At 56.6% G+C, this 14,219-nt stretch overlaps 1 protein-coding gene across 1 annotated transcript; it reads right to left on the bottom strand.

Annotated features, from left to right (window-relative positions):
• Positions 1–4,865: 4,865 nt before the first annotated feature.
• Positions 4,866–14,219, bottom strand: ANKRD60 (ankyrin repeat domain 60). The gene is made up of 4 exons (XM_054573572.1): positions 13,853–14,219; positions 9,005–9,135; positions 7,329–7,494; positions 4,866–5,243 (listed from the first exon to the last, which is right to left on the bottom strand). The coding sequence occupies exons 1-4, from the start codon at positions 14,217–14,219 to the stop codon at positions 4,951–4,953; spliced, it is 957 nt and encodes a 318-aa protein (XP_054429547.1). The 3' UTR covers positions 4,866–4,950.

Here is a 14,219-nt window from a genome sequence, read left to right as displayed (position 1 = left end):
TCATACACATTTCCTGGGCGCTCTGCTGGTTTCTCCTACTGACACCTCGCGGGCTCCCCCCGTGGTGGTGCTCTGGCCGATACACACAAATCAAGCCATATTTTAATAGCTGCAAAATGTCCCACCGTCACTCCCACCGGTGGGCGTTTGGAGGGTTTCCAGGCACTTGGCGCCGCGAGCAGCTGCCCAGGCATCCACGCACACGCCCCGTCATGTGGCCGCGTTTTGTCTCCGCAGGGCGGATTTACGAAAGAGTGGCTGGGCCGGACAAGGCGTCCTGAATCCTCATTGCAGCGCCGCCATCCCCGCAGCGGTGCAAGCGAGCCATTGCCCAGACGCCCGGCTGCGCACACGCACATCACGGCCCCAGAGGTTCTGCGCATTTATCATTTTTCCAATTGCACTGACAGTGCACAGCAACCCAGCGCGTAGGTGACGAGGTGGATTTCATTTGACAGCTGGCGGGGTTGGCCTCCCCGCTCGGGAACCTTCAGGTAGGGGGCCACAGACCCTTTCAGGATGTGGGGAGAGCTGTGAACGTTCCCCCAGAAAAGATGCGTGTGCGACACCCACATTTTGCAGACAATGTCAGGGGTCCCAGCAGAAGAGCCTGCCCGCCTGGGAGCCCTCGGTGCCCTGCCCTGCCCTGAGTTTCGAATGTGGCGCAGACTGCGGCAGCGCTGACATTTCTGATGAACACAAACACCGGCGTTTTTCTCGCTGCTGACGCGCGCCTGCGCCCTCTGCTGGACGCTTGCGTAGTCAGTGCGCAATGCGGAGGCAGAGCCCAGCGACTGGAATTTTCCTCTGCCTAAGAGTTGTTTGTTTTGTTTTGGGCTTTTTTTTTGTTTTTGTTTTTTTCCCCTCCCCTGCAGAACTGGCCCTGGAGTTTGAAGTCCAGACCGACTTTCTAGAAGTTGCTGAAGAAGCCCTGTACTTAATATCAAAATCAGCAAGTCTCAGGGAAATTATTTATCTCCCACTTTGGGAATGATTAGTTCTGGATGGAGCCTCTTATGGAATAGGGTTTGCTGAAAATTTATGAGGCTCCCTGGAAATCGGGAGACTATTGATTCCCGGTGAGTAAACGCTTTAAGCAAATTAAGTGGTGGTAGTAGTAATAATAATAATAATGGCTACTATTTGTCAAGTGTCTGCCCTGTGCCAGGCATTTAATCCCCTCAGTGATGACAAGGGGCAGGTTTGTTACCCAAATATTACCCGTGAAGAAACGGAAGCTCTGAGACATGCAGCTGCCGGGCCCAAAGCCACACAGCCGGTGGCAAAGGAAAACTCTAAACCAGGAGCATCAGGCGGCGGGCCCGGCCCTCCCCGCGGCACCAGGGGGCTGCACCGGCTGGGCTGCGGGTCCGGGGGCACGGGCCACACTGGTGTCTCCCTTCACCAGCACGGCCAGGTTGGGATAGAGGTGATGGGGCCCCGTGGCAGACAAAGCAGCTGAGGCCCTTGGAGGTGGCTCTTGGCCCCAAGGTCGCTCCCTGGGCAGGAGTGAAGAAAGAAGTAGACAGACAGACCAACAAGCAGGCACTGCTGTTAACGCTGCTGCCGGCAGAGGCCAGCTGTGCGCAGGGATTTTTAACGGGAGGCTGGTGAGGGTCAGAGAGGAGCCAAGACATACCAGCACCAAGCGGAGACTTTCTCCTTGTTGGAGTGAAGGGAGTTGAGAGGGGTCCTGCCCAGGGTGGCTCAGTGGGTTCAGCGTCATCCCGCAAAGCAAAAGGTCGCAGGTTCGATTCCCAGTAGAGCACATGCCTGGGTTGTGGGTTCAGTCCCCGGTTGGGGCACATACGGGAGGCAAGTGACGTTTCTCTCTCACATCAATGTTTCTCTTCCTCTTTTTCTCCCTCCCTTCCCCCGTCTCTAAAAATAAGTATTTTTTTAAAAAAGAGCTGAGAGCGATTTAAAAAGAAGATAACTTGCTCACCCTGGGTTTCAGTGTCATTTGGAAGGATGTCTGCCCCCCTTTTCTGATTTATACTGCACTGACCTCCAGAAGGGTTCGTGGCAACTTATAATTGATGAGCAAGACAGGGAGGCTCGCCATAACTCACTCTGGACAGAGAGTGGGTATGTGCCCCGGGTGGGGCCCGGCCTCGGCCCCGAGCCTGCTGTCGCCATGGTGACAGGAACCTGGTGCCGACGCAGCCATCGTCTGCGTGTAGTGAGCGGTCCATCGCCACAGAGTGGCTCTCTGGTTCCAGGGACTCTTTCCCAGGCTGGCACATGTGCACCGGGGAGCAAGGTCCCTCTCCGTGCGGCCACCAAGAAACCCCAGGACACTCGATGGCCTTTTCACGGGGGAGCTAACCTCAAAGGGTCAGCTCACCAGTTTTGTGGGTGATGGGAACTTAACAGAGACCAAGAAAGGCACCAAAGGGTCCTCCCATCTCCCCTTTCTCTCAAACATCCATAATTTAGCCCCCGACCTCAGCGAGACTTCCTCACTGAGCTCTCGGATGGCAACTACCGGCAGCTGTCGAGCGCCTCCTACTCCCAGGCTCTCCCAGCGCCCTCAGGGACCAGCGCCATGACTGCCCCCCATCCTGTGACCACAGGGCAGAGCCCCCGCCCCGGGATGTGTCCTGGGGTCCACGCCGATCTCAGACTCTGCGTCTCCACGCCGCCCCCGCAGTTCCCTGCTCTGGTGACTGCGAGCCCAGCCTCGGGGGAATGCAAGAGGGAGGGCCCGGGGCTGGATATCACACCCGGAAGACTGGCCCCAGCTCCCTTCCGGGGGAAGCCCACGCTCTCCACGAAAGAGGAGACCTGCCCACAGGACCGCAGACCGTCTGTTCCCCGCTGAAGGCCGTCCCCGATGCCTGGGGCCTGCACGGATTTTACAGTCCCACACGATGTTTGTGATTGCTTCCCCGACACTCCCCCCATTTTTTTTCTATTGGCTCCAAAGTAGGACCAAAAAAAAAAAAAAGCCTTCCAAAGAAATGTTTACTGAATTATCTACAGAATGTAACACGATTGCGATCAGTTGCACATCAAGTCTTCTATGGCTGTGGACATGTTTGGTCGAATCGGTGATGCCAGCCCATTTGAATGTGAGAGATCGGATGTTGAGGTTGTCGAAAATGAACCCCCAGGACCTGCAAGGGTGCTCAGTGACCCTGCCCCAGAGGCCGGGAACGTGCCCAGTTTCGGGCCAAGTGTTTAATTGAATGGGGGCCGCAGGAAGACAGAGCGCTTGCCTCCCAAGTTCCAGGGACAAGTGCCAGCCAGTGGGCTCTCCTAACAACGAAGACAACAGAGCAAAGCTCCAGGCAAAACATGACTTTGAGTAATGTCACTTGTTAAGTTAAAAGGGTGCTCTAGTCCCCCGCCCCCGCCAATGCACCTCATTAGCTAAATGGATTGACCCACTCGATGGGGTTATTTAATATCTGCCTATTGACTTTGGAGAAAGCCTGCCAAAAACAAGATCTCTGTTTTGACAGAGTTGATGCTCAACTGTGTTTTTTTTTTCCCTCTGTTATTTGTCAAGCAGATTGCTGAGCTGGGCACAGCCACGTCCACCGAGTGTACAGCCACGTCATCGACACAGATCTTACTTGCTATGGCAGCAGGAAATGCGGGCAATTAATTTAAAAGCTGAAGCCGTTTGCCGGGACCTAAGTCAGAAAGAAGGGCGCCAGGATCTCGCGCCTTTTCCGCCGCTTTAAAAACCAGCTTCGACGGTTGGGAGGCCGCCCCACACGGACCGACGGCACAGTTGTGTCAGGGGACAGGGCTTGAGAGAAACGCACGTGGCAGGTCCACGCCGTTCTCATCCTGCGGCTTCGGAGCCACGAACGGTTCCGATGAGTCTAAGGTTGTTTCTACCACTTTCCTCCGTGAAATGAGCTAGTCTGACAGCGGAGGGCGGTCCTACGGGTGTGCCCCAAGTTTTCTTCTCCTTTTGTACCATGGCCCAACCCTTAAAAAAATCAAGCCAATGCTTAAAAACCAGAACTTCTATCAAAAAGCCAGACTTGCAGCGCTAGATAGCTTGGAAAGATCGAGCCGCCTGTGAGCCACATTTCTGCCGGAGCTGAGCCATGGCGCCCTCTTCAGACAGGGGAGTGTATGTCCGTTTGCCCCAGTTCTCACCCTTCCTTATTGCCTCACCCAGCTCACTCACCCACACAGCAGGCCCGCAGGTCCGTAGCTGTTGCGAGGTACAGAGCCTAGAATTCGGCACAGCGCCACTCCATAGGGTGCTGCTGCAGGAAGGGGGGCACCTGGCAGTGGGGGGTGCGCACAGGGAAAGAAGGCGCCAGCCCCGCCGATGAGCTCATCCTCGTCTCTCCCGCTGCCTCTTCCAAGCTCAGCGCCACCTTGTCACCCTTCAACAAATCAGGCGCCCCCTGAAGATCGCGTTTGGAGAACCAATCTTTCCCCTCACCCCCAGCTCGAGCAGCAGACGCCTCAAGGGTGGCTCAGGAAAACTTCTGGAACATTTCTAGCTGTGGGAGCCTTTAGTTCCGTGAGTTTTACCAACTGAACCTCATCGCCCACGCTGCACACGACCTCCCAACATTTGCCAACACTCGTTTTGTACAATCACAACAGAGCTGTTCTCATTATGGCTGGTTACTCCTATTATCCCGATGCATTAGACGGCCTCCAGACGGGGGAGAAGGTAATTGGCTCTCCTCACCCCAAGCAGCGTTACTGGGCACCATGTACAAATAGCTTAAAATTAAAGGCTGGCATCAAGCCTATTAGGGCCGTAATGGATTGCAAAATGAACACAACTCACCTATTCCTATCAGCCCCTCCTCCGGTCATCTGCAAGCAAGACAGATAATTTACTATCTGATTCAGATTAATTACCACGTTTTCCGGCCTTCCCACTCACCAACAGTCATCTGAACTCTTCAAAAGTTATCCAAATCAGCTTTGATCAGCAATCATCCCCAGGGGGAGCTAAGCTGTAGCCTACTTCTTGGAGCCAGACCCAAACTTTCCACTCTGGAAAGCTTTGTTCAAGTTCAAGTCCTTCAGGTCCTTTCTCCTGGACTTTGCCATCCAGTAGGACAGGAACATTTGCCGCTCGTCCTGCCTGTGGTTCAGCTGGCGGGCGATGGCCTGCGGGGTCATGCCCTTGGCGTCCTTGGTGTGGACGGAGGCCCCATACCGGAGCAGGGGGGTTATACAGTCCGACTGGCCCATGGCGGTGGCCACATGCAGGGGCGTCCTGCCCATGGGGGACCGACCGTGGCAGTTGGCTCCTGTAAAACAAGAACGTCGGCTGAGGGGGCTGTCCTCCCGGCCCGTTCAGGGAAGGGAAGCCAGAGGGGGGGCAGCCGTGAAGGGAGAGCTTGGGCGGATCGACAGCTGCTGCCCACACCCCCGCCGGGTGCAAGGGAGGGGGCTCCACGTCCCCCAGCCCCCAGGGATTGCTCCGAAAGCCCTCGTCGCCCTCCTCCAGCGCCTCCCGGTCCCGGGGCTGACACCCCTGGCCTTGGGTAACGTTCCAGGTCATGACTGCTCTCTCTCGTCTCCCCGCCATCACTGCAGAAGACCCCGCGACACCCTCCCTCCCCCCCACCCCCCGCCACAGGCCCATCATCCCAGCCTCCTACCTTTATCCCGCGAACAGACCCTGCTACCTCGCCCTGCCCCTGGCCCTTTGCACGTGCTCTGCCCTTTGCTAAACACCCCCATCCTTTTTTCTCCCCCTGGGCTAGCTCTGCTCGCCCTGAGGTCTCATTCGCTTCCTCAGGAAACCCTTCCCCCAGCCCCCCTGCCGCCCCGCGAACTGCTCTGTGTATGTCAGTCGACGCCCCCGTCTTCAGAACACGCTGCGCACAACCGGCCATGGAATTAATTATCTGTAATCATCTCCGGCCTTCCCTTCAGAAACTCTACGAGGGCAGAAACCACAGCTGGTTTGCTCGCTGCCGTTTTCATCCCCAGCACAGAGTGCGACACCGGGGGAGGACAGGCACTCGGCAGATGCGCAGACGACGGCCGCCCGCCTCGTGGACAGGCGTGACCTTCCATCGCCTCCTTCGCTGCCTCCCGCCGGCGGACGGGCTAGTGACAGGTGTCCGATATGGGCTTGTTGAATGGAATCAAATTCTGGGGAACGAACGCCACGACAGAGAAAACAAGGCAATTCAATTTCATGCTGCCGACCTCTAGACAGCCCACTGCCACGAGCCGCGGCTCGTCGGTGGGGGAAAGGGTTAATTAAATGGGTCCTCGTGACGCCCAGCCTTGGCCAAGGCGCCTTTCTGCCACGGCTGTCTTGCAGAGGACAGAAAACTTTGTGAAGCTGGCTGTAATTTTTTAACTGGTGCTTTCAAATACATCACAGTTCCATCAGAGCGAAAATGACTTTTTATGAGCTTAAAGGACCGCTGGGCCGTGAAAAGCCCGTATTTCATCTTACAACAGGCAGAGCGCAGAAGGCCGAAACGCTCCGCCCATCGCGGCGCACGGCCCAGCCACCCTGCCCGGCACCCCTTGCTTGGTGGGAGTGGAACAAAGCAGAGGCTGCGCAGAGAGGGCCGGGGCAGGCTGCCGGCAGGAGGGAAGGGGTCTGATTCTGATTTGAAGGCGGGTTGACAGGGGAGACCCTTGGGTGAGGCCCCTTCAGAGCTTCCGACCACTGACCCAAGACCCTGTCTGCCACCCGCTCTTCCTTTTCCCGAGGAAGCGGTGGCCAGGGCTGCCCGCAGCTCTTGTCCATTGTTCTTGAATGGTCTACACCTCAATCCGTGGGCCTTTTTCCCAAGAACGTCCCATCCAGGGAAGGTACGGTATATTCCTGCAGGGCCTCACACAAAGCCCATTAATTGGGAGACAGCGCAGGCTGAGGGCAGGTGGCGGGAGAGAGAGACAGGGAGAGAGAGAGATGAATAGAGGGTGAAAGGGCTTCGGGTGACGGTCTCATAGGCTGGGAGGGGACTGGCCCACCTGCCAACCACCGAGAAGGCGGCTGGCTTGGGGCTGGCCCCTCGGACCGTGGTGGGAACCCCACCTCAGCAGGGGCCGGTGGGGGATCCCGCGGGAACATCCCCAGTGCATCCGGTCGGACATGGGAACCAGGAAGCCCTTCCGGCCGCTCTCCTGAAAGTTCTGTCTCCCCTCCTCAGAAAGCATTTCCAGGAGACCTGGCCGAGGAAGAGAGGGAACACAGCCTCTGCTTAGCACGTCCTAAGACACCTCAGATGGGGACCGTGATGGGTGGTTGACAGGACTTGGGCCCAGGGAACCGCTGCTGAAGGGACCAGGGAGACAAGCCGCACCGTTCTCCCTGCTCACAAGACTCCAGCTCTTGAACGTCGTCGGCGGTCTTTCAGAATTACCGTGTTCTAGAAGGTACAGAACAGCCTCCACGCGGCCCCTGTGCGAGGCGATGTACAAGGCCACGAAGGCTCTCTGAGCCACCCAGGCCTTCCAGTGCTTCTCCCCCAGGTACTGCGCGTTGGCGGATTGGCACGGAGACTCCTCGGCCACGCCGAGGCAGGACAGCTGCGTGAGAGACACAGAGCGACGTCACTCAGTGCTTTCCCGAGGACAGGCCCCCTGGCTGGGTGGGGGACGGGGCCCTCACCCCCAAGGGAAAGTCCGCTCGAATGCTACACCAAGGTTCCCGATGGGAGCAGAGAAGAGCAAGCCCTCATGGAGACGTTGGAACACAGCCGGTGGGCGGGGGGGACATTGTTTGACACTCTATACATGTCCAGGAAGTACCAATTTACCATCAGGCGGGCTCGGAAGGCAGGAAATTCTTCCTGTCAATGTTTTGAAGAGAGAAAAATAGATTTTTCGGGGTGTCCAGAGGAACGGGACTGTGGCTGGTAAGGAAGACCCCAGCCAGCACGAAGTCGCCCCGAGAGGGGAACAAACTTCTCTGGAGACTTGGCAGATTCTGACCGTCCGCTCTATTTTCAGGCCGTTGTCTCCGTTTAACTTTCAGAACATGCTGAACTCGGCTCTCGGTGAATAACAGCCCAGCGGTACCATCATCTCGGGGCGGATTAAAGCCCAGCACGGGGGGGCGGAGGGGACATTGTCCCTGACACCTGTGTCTGGTGTGGGGCAGCAAAGGGGGAGGAGAGCATGTGACCACACACAAGGCCGGGCTGATGGCCGTTCTGACTCATGACAAAAGGGAATAACCACACGTCCGGAGCAAAAGCCAGAAGGCGCAGGCCTGGGCCTGGGTCTCTGGGTCCGGGGAGGAGGACGCAGGCGGGGCCTGGAAGGGGCTGCTCAGGCACCCGGAGAGGGCACCCCGTTCCTCTGGGGCCGCGCACCCACACAGGGACGCCCAAGTCCCGGCCCTGCCTCCCCGGACTCCACCCCCATGCCCGGACCCACCGCAGCACCCGCCTGCACCCGGCCTTCTCTGACCCTCTCCCAGCCAGAACTGAACGCTGCCTCCCCCGTGCCACAAGCTCATCGCTTTTCATCCGAATTTACTTTCTGGAAAGAACATACAGTTGCCCCCTTGTGTCTGAATGATTCATCTCCACTGCTTCGTGGACAAGCTGGCCTTTGCCTCCTTTCCCCCCGCCCGCCCACCCCAAAGCCCAGCTGACCACCAAGCACAAGGCCTGGCAAAAAGTAGGCACCTACGGTGTGTCCAGATGGGGTCAGAGCCCACAAGGATAGGTCAGTGCACCTCCCGACACTCCGGGCCGCGAATCCCCAGCTCTGCCGAGTGTCTCGCTGGTGGTTAAATTAGGTTTCCCGCTTTACAAAGCCCACCAGTAAGTAGAGGGTGTGAGCCCAGATTCCTTTGGGGGGCGTGAGTGGGCTGTAAGTCACAAGTGGGTGGACACAGGGCAATGGACCTCGATGCAGTGCGTGACCGTGAGGACGGAAGCCCCTGTCACCTTTTTTCCCTGTTCTGAAACTTCCACTCCATGTTCACATGAAAGAGGAGGTGATGTCCCTCTCCCCCCCATACACACATGCCCACAATTCACAGTTGCTTCATGAGGTGTAATATCCATTTAAAGAATTATGAAAACACCTTACTGGTGTCCCCTTCCACAGCGGCCGACACCAGGTCCGTCCATCCATCATAGTGCCAGACACATAATGAAATGATTCCACCGGGAACCACGTCATGGGAGTTCAGTGTGCTGTCGTCCACCAAAGCTCCTATGGAGAATCGGGTTTGCTTTTAAAAAAAAAAAAATAAATCGGGCATTCAAGATAAACTATGGTGTTGGTGTAGTTAAGAGAAGACCTGGCTTTGAGTGCCACAAAGATAATTTTAGAACCTCGAGCGCAAACCTCGTTTGACGGCCCCACACTCATCTGTTGGGGGTCGTTAATGCTTTTAGAAAATTAATCTGGCTCAGCTGGAAGAGAAGCCAGCCCCCACATGCACACACAAAAAGAGGCAACGGTTTATAAAATTCTGGAATTATAACTCGCCCTGTTGTGAAAAACCACAAGTCCATAAAGTCATTTTCTGAGGCAAACTCTACAAATAGAACTAAACTTGAAGTGACGCTATATCCTAGACACAGCACAATGTAGTTATTTATACAAGTTGTGTACGTCAAGCTAAAACTCTCTGGTTGTTGTCGTTGTCGGCTAAAGAAGTAACAAGGACAAAAATTTGTTGGGTCATTCAAATTAGAGTCTATAGAAGCGTTTCTCCAGCTGGGTGCTATCGAGGTTCTGGAGGGGGTCCTTCTCTGTCGGGGGGCGCCCTAGGCATTGCAGCGTGTCCGCAGCACGCCTGGCCTCTGGGCACTGAAGGCCAGGAGCACCATCACCTAGTTGTGACCATCAAAACTGTCTCCAGATACTTGACTTGTGGTGGTGAACACACGATACAACGTACAGATGATGTGTTCTGGGATTGTACAGCTGAAACCTATATAACTTTCTTAACTGATATCACGCCAATAAATTCAATAAAAATATACAATTTTTTTAAAAAAAGTCTCCAGACATTGCCAAATGGCCCCTCGGGGACAAAACTGCCTCAATTGAGAAGCAATGGTAATAAGAATTGTAATGTTGACATTCACCAGAATTTGGATGGGGGATGTTAGAAGTCCTTGTCTATGGAATCGCCCAGAACAGCCCCTTACTCTTACAAAAAATGGGGTGAGCCCACTCACGCTTCATAAATGCAGACTCTTTGGGGGAGACGGAACTAGAAGGAGGGCCTAGAAGTTGTCTTTAGTCTATCTTTTTGAATACATGTGTTTTCTTCCATGGCCACCTGCATATGGCCTTGCTGAACGGAATAATTTGCTTTCTCCATAAATGGCGGCACCCATGTGTCAAGTCTCAACTCTGCCCGGGCTGGCGCATCATGTGTTCCAAGTGGAATTCGGGAGTTGTTTTTTGTTTGTCGGTTTGTTTGTTTTGCTTTCACGATCAGGGGGTCACTACGCACCTGTAAGAAGTACCTACACTCTTGCATCCTCATGGCACGCTGGCTCCGTCGCGTCCATTTGCTCATAAGCAAACGCAGGCCCCGAGTACGTGGCAAAGCCAGGCCCCCAGCCAGACGCACCTTCCTGTGAGCTCTGGGCGCCTGTCCCCCTGGGCGCTGTGGGCATCACCGGTCCCGAGCAACTCCAGCTATCGGATGCAAACAGGACACGGCGACGAGCAAATCTGGTAATTAGGGTCTTATCTGTGGTTCCAACACAGAGGATAATCAGTAATTAGTGTAAGCAAGACAACTTGTCTTCCCATCAACTTGGAAAAAATTGAGTAAAGCCGTGTTTCCCCGTGAATGACAAAGAGCGCAAGTCCCACGTGCCCGACGGCTCGTCTACAAATCCAAGCCCATCGCTTCCTGACAAGCGGGCAGCGAACACTAATTATCACCCGCTAAATAAACTGTTGGAGTTGACGACAGACGTGTCAGGGCGGCCCTCGCCCACGAGTGTGCTCACCCCTTTCCGATCTGTGTTTCTCAAGGTTTTCGCGCACATTACTGCATTCGACCCCCCGCCCCCGGCAACCTCGGAGGTTCGGGACGAGCCGTCGCTCCTTCTGGGCAGGGACCCAGATTTCGTCCATCAGCATAGTGCCTCCTTCCGTCTTTCCCGTTGGCCGTCCACAGCGAGGACCGCAGCCACGAGAGAGGTCAAGCTTCCCATCACGGTCGCTAAGTGCTTGCTGAGGGACAGGACTGTGACATCAGAGTTAAGTCACAATCCTGTGACTTAATTCTCTTGAATTTATTGCCTCAGCATAGCTCCTCAGCAGAAATAAATTCACAGAAGGGGTGCCAGACATCCGCAGCTCGGGCTACGTAATCTTCTAATTACTTGTTTTGGAACTCAAAGTCCTTCAAGAGTTCACCTCATTTTTAACACGTTAAATACAGGTTGGGTTCGAGACCTATTTCCCTCCGAATAAAGCTTCAGAAAATGCCCCCGAAGCATCTTCCAAACACTCCCTCTGTTAGAACCAGTACATAGGAAGAGACCTCGCCTTCCATAGACCACTTTGCCGCGTTGTGTCTGTCTCGGGAGGGGACCGGCACCGGGACTTCTCCGGCTGAGAGGGCTCCGCGCAGATGGGGAAACTGGGCGCTTGGAGGGCGATGTGCAGAGCGTGGTGCTGCGGGCCGGGCTGCTGGGACCTGTCCGCCTCTGTCCCCGCCCGGCCCGCAGCGCCGCGTGGCTGCACGCCCTGTGTGCTGCGGCCCAGCGCTCTTCCCTTCTTTTCTTCACGCGTCTTTGCGTTGATTTCCACCGGGTGGGGAGGTGATGGAGGCCAGGGACGCTGACCCTGCTCTCATATCCTGACTACCATAGGGAGCAGGCCAGGGCGGCCAGGCCCTCCAGCCGATGGAAGGGGACGGATGGAGAGGGAGAGGCTGGGCTCCAGGGTGTTTGCCCTCCACTGGGTGCCTCTCGCGTGGATGTGCCCAGAGAGGGAGCCTGGGGGTCCCGGTTTAGCCACAGGGAGCCTTGGGTGCTGGGCTCTGATTCCGTTTGGGCTGGCTTTGAGCTCCTGATGTGGTCAAGGACACAGCTTGAGATCCAGGGTTCAGATCCGAGCTGAGCCAGTGCCAGGGTTCAGGTTCGAACGTGGACAGGGTTTGCTTGGAGACTGGGGGGCCCGACGAGGGCAGAGTTTGCTCTGGATTTGGGGTTCTGGCGAAACCCAGGTTTACCTTCTGTTTCGGGGTCCTGGTGTGGGGAGGGTCTTCTCTGGGATGTGGAGTCCTTGCGTGGGCAGGCTTGTTGTGAGGTTCGGGGGTTCTGAGGCAGCCCCGGGAGTGGCAGCCGGGGGTGAGGATCAGGCAGGGCTGCCCTGGGATTGGGGGGGCGCTGATGGTGACGGGTTCTGCTCTGAGATCTGGGGTCCTGACGCAGGGCAGGGTTTGCTCTAGAACTTGGGGTTCTGATGTGGAGAAGGTCGGCTGAGGGACTTGGGTTCCAAACACAAACAGAGCTTGCTTTCAGCTTAGGGGCCGCGCGGAGTAAGCAAGGTTGTTTTAAACCTTGGCCTCCTCACACGGACACGTTGAAGCTCAGGGTGCTGACGTAGGCATGGTCTCCATGGAGATTTAGGGTGCAGACGTGGGTAGGTTTGCCGTGGTCTGGGGGGTCCTGTCGGGGGCAGAGCTTGTCGCGTGCTGTGGAGCCCCTCTGAGGACGCTTGGCTTGGGGCTTGGGTTCTGGTGTGGTCAGTCATGGTGAACTTGGGACCCAGCTTGCAGATGTGGGCAGAGGTGGCTTGGAGTTTTGGGGTCTGGATGAGGGAAGAGTTTGTTTTGGGCTCTGGCATCCTTACATACACAGAGATGGCTGAGGGATTGGGGTTCAAGATGCCCAAGTGGTTAGTTCATGGCTGGGGGGCTCGGAATTGGGCACATCCACTGGGGCTTAGGGTCCTGGTCGGGGTCAAGTCTGCCCTGGCCTTCAGGTTTCTGGTGCAGGCAGGGGGAGTGTGGGACTCATTTGAAGTTCGAACGCGGGCATGCTTTGTGTACAGATACGGGGTCCTCTCAGGTGGGGTTTGTCTCAGGCTCTAGGGCCCCTCAGTGAGGATGGCTGCTGGGAGATTTGGGGTCCTGATGGGCATGTGGGTAGCCTAGGGACCTGGGGTTCTGTCTTGGCCAAATTTATGCTTGGTTTTGGGGTCCTAAAGTGAGCAGGGGCTGGTTCACGCTTTAGCGTCCTTGCAGGAACATAGTTGCCAAAGATTTTGGAGTTCTGAGACATCGGTGATTAGCCTGGAGATTCGGGGTTCAGTCTTGGGAAGCTTTGCTCTGGGTTTTGGGATCCTAAAGAGGGTGGGTTTGTTTCAGTCTTTGGTGTCCTATATGGACATGGCTGGCTGGGAGATTGGGGACCCTACATCCACGTGTCCAGCGTGGCGACATGCAGTCTGCTTTGAGTCTGGGGTCCTGCTCTGAGGTGTGCCCCGAGTTATGGGGTCCCACTGAGCACAGGCATTTTTGGGGGCGGGGTCTTGCAGTCTTAAGTGGCACCGTTGGCTTTGGGACTTGAGTCCCTGAGGAAGGCTTGGGGTCTGGGTGGCTGCAGGACCTGCTGTGGCAGGGTACTTGGGGACCTGAGGTCCTGACACGGGCAGGGTTTGCTTTGGGGTGGGAGCCCCAACTGGACAGGGCGGCTTGTGGAGCGAGGTCCCCCTCTGGCCTTGAGGTATGAGGTCTACGGTGAACCTGTCCATCTGGGATTGGGAAGACCCTGGGTGGCCAGGGTTTGCTTCTCCATCTGAGGTTTCCAGTGGGATTGGGCTTTGTTTTGGATCTGGGGGTGCTCACTGGACAGGCCTCCCTTTGAGGTCACGTGTTCAGAAGGGGACTGGGCACCCAGGGTCGAGGGAGTACAGAGGGCGAGGGACGGGGCTGTGAGGGGGCCACCTTGGTCCAGGTACTGGAGCTGCTGGAGGTTCAAGGGGATGCCGGCTATCAGGTCCAGCTCCTCTTTGAGCTCACGCACAGTCATGTCGCCGCGGCAGTTTGTCACTTGGAACATCTCCCCGGTCTCCTCCAGCAACACCCGCATGGCAAAGATGTCTGGGACCAAGTCCAGCGCCAGGCTCCCAGCCTGCGGGTCCGCGCCGCGGCTCTGGCCGTGGGTGCGGGCCCCGGGCTGTGTGGAGACACGCTGCGGGACCCGCGAGCCCACCCCCCGCCCGCCCGGAGCGGGGTCCGGGCGAGGGGCGCCCCCTTGCGGCCCCGCTGCCCGAGCCGCACCCGCCGCCGCCCGCAGCCTGGCTCGCTGCAT

Source organism: Pteronotus mesoamericanus, unplaced genomic scaffold (assembly GCF_021234165.1).
Source record: "Pteronotus mesoamericanus isolate MK-2021 breed Mesoamerican mustached bat unplaced genomic scaffold, CSHL_Meso_final contig_25, whole genome shotgun sequence".
In the NCBI taxonomy this organism is placed as follows: domain Eukaryota; kingdom Metazoa; phylum Chordata; class Mammalia; order Chiroptera; family Mormoopidae; genus Pteronotus; species Pteronotus mesoamericanus.
Note: the sequence above shows the minus strand (reverse complement) of the source record. Positions and strands in the feature narration are given on the sequence as shown.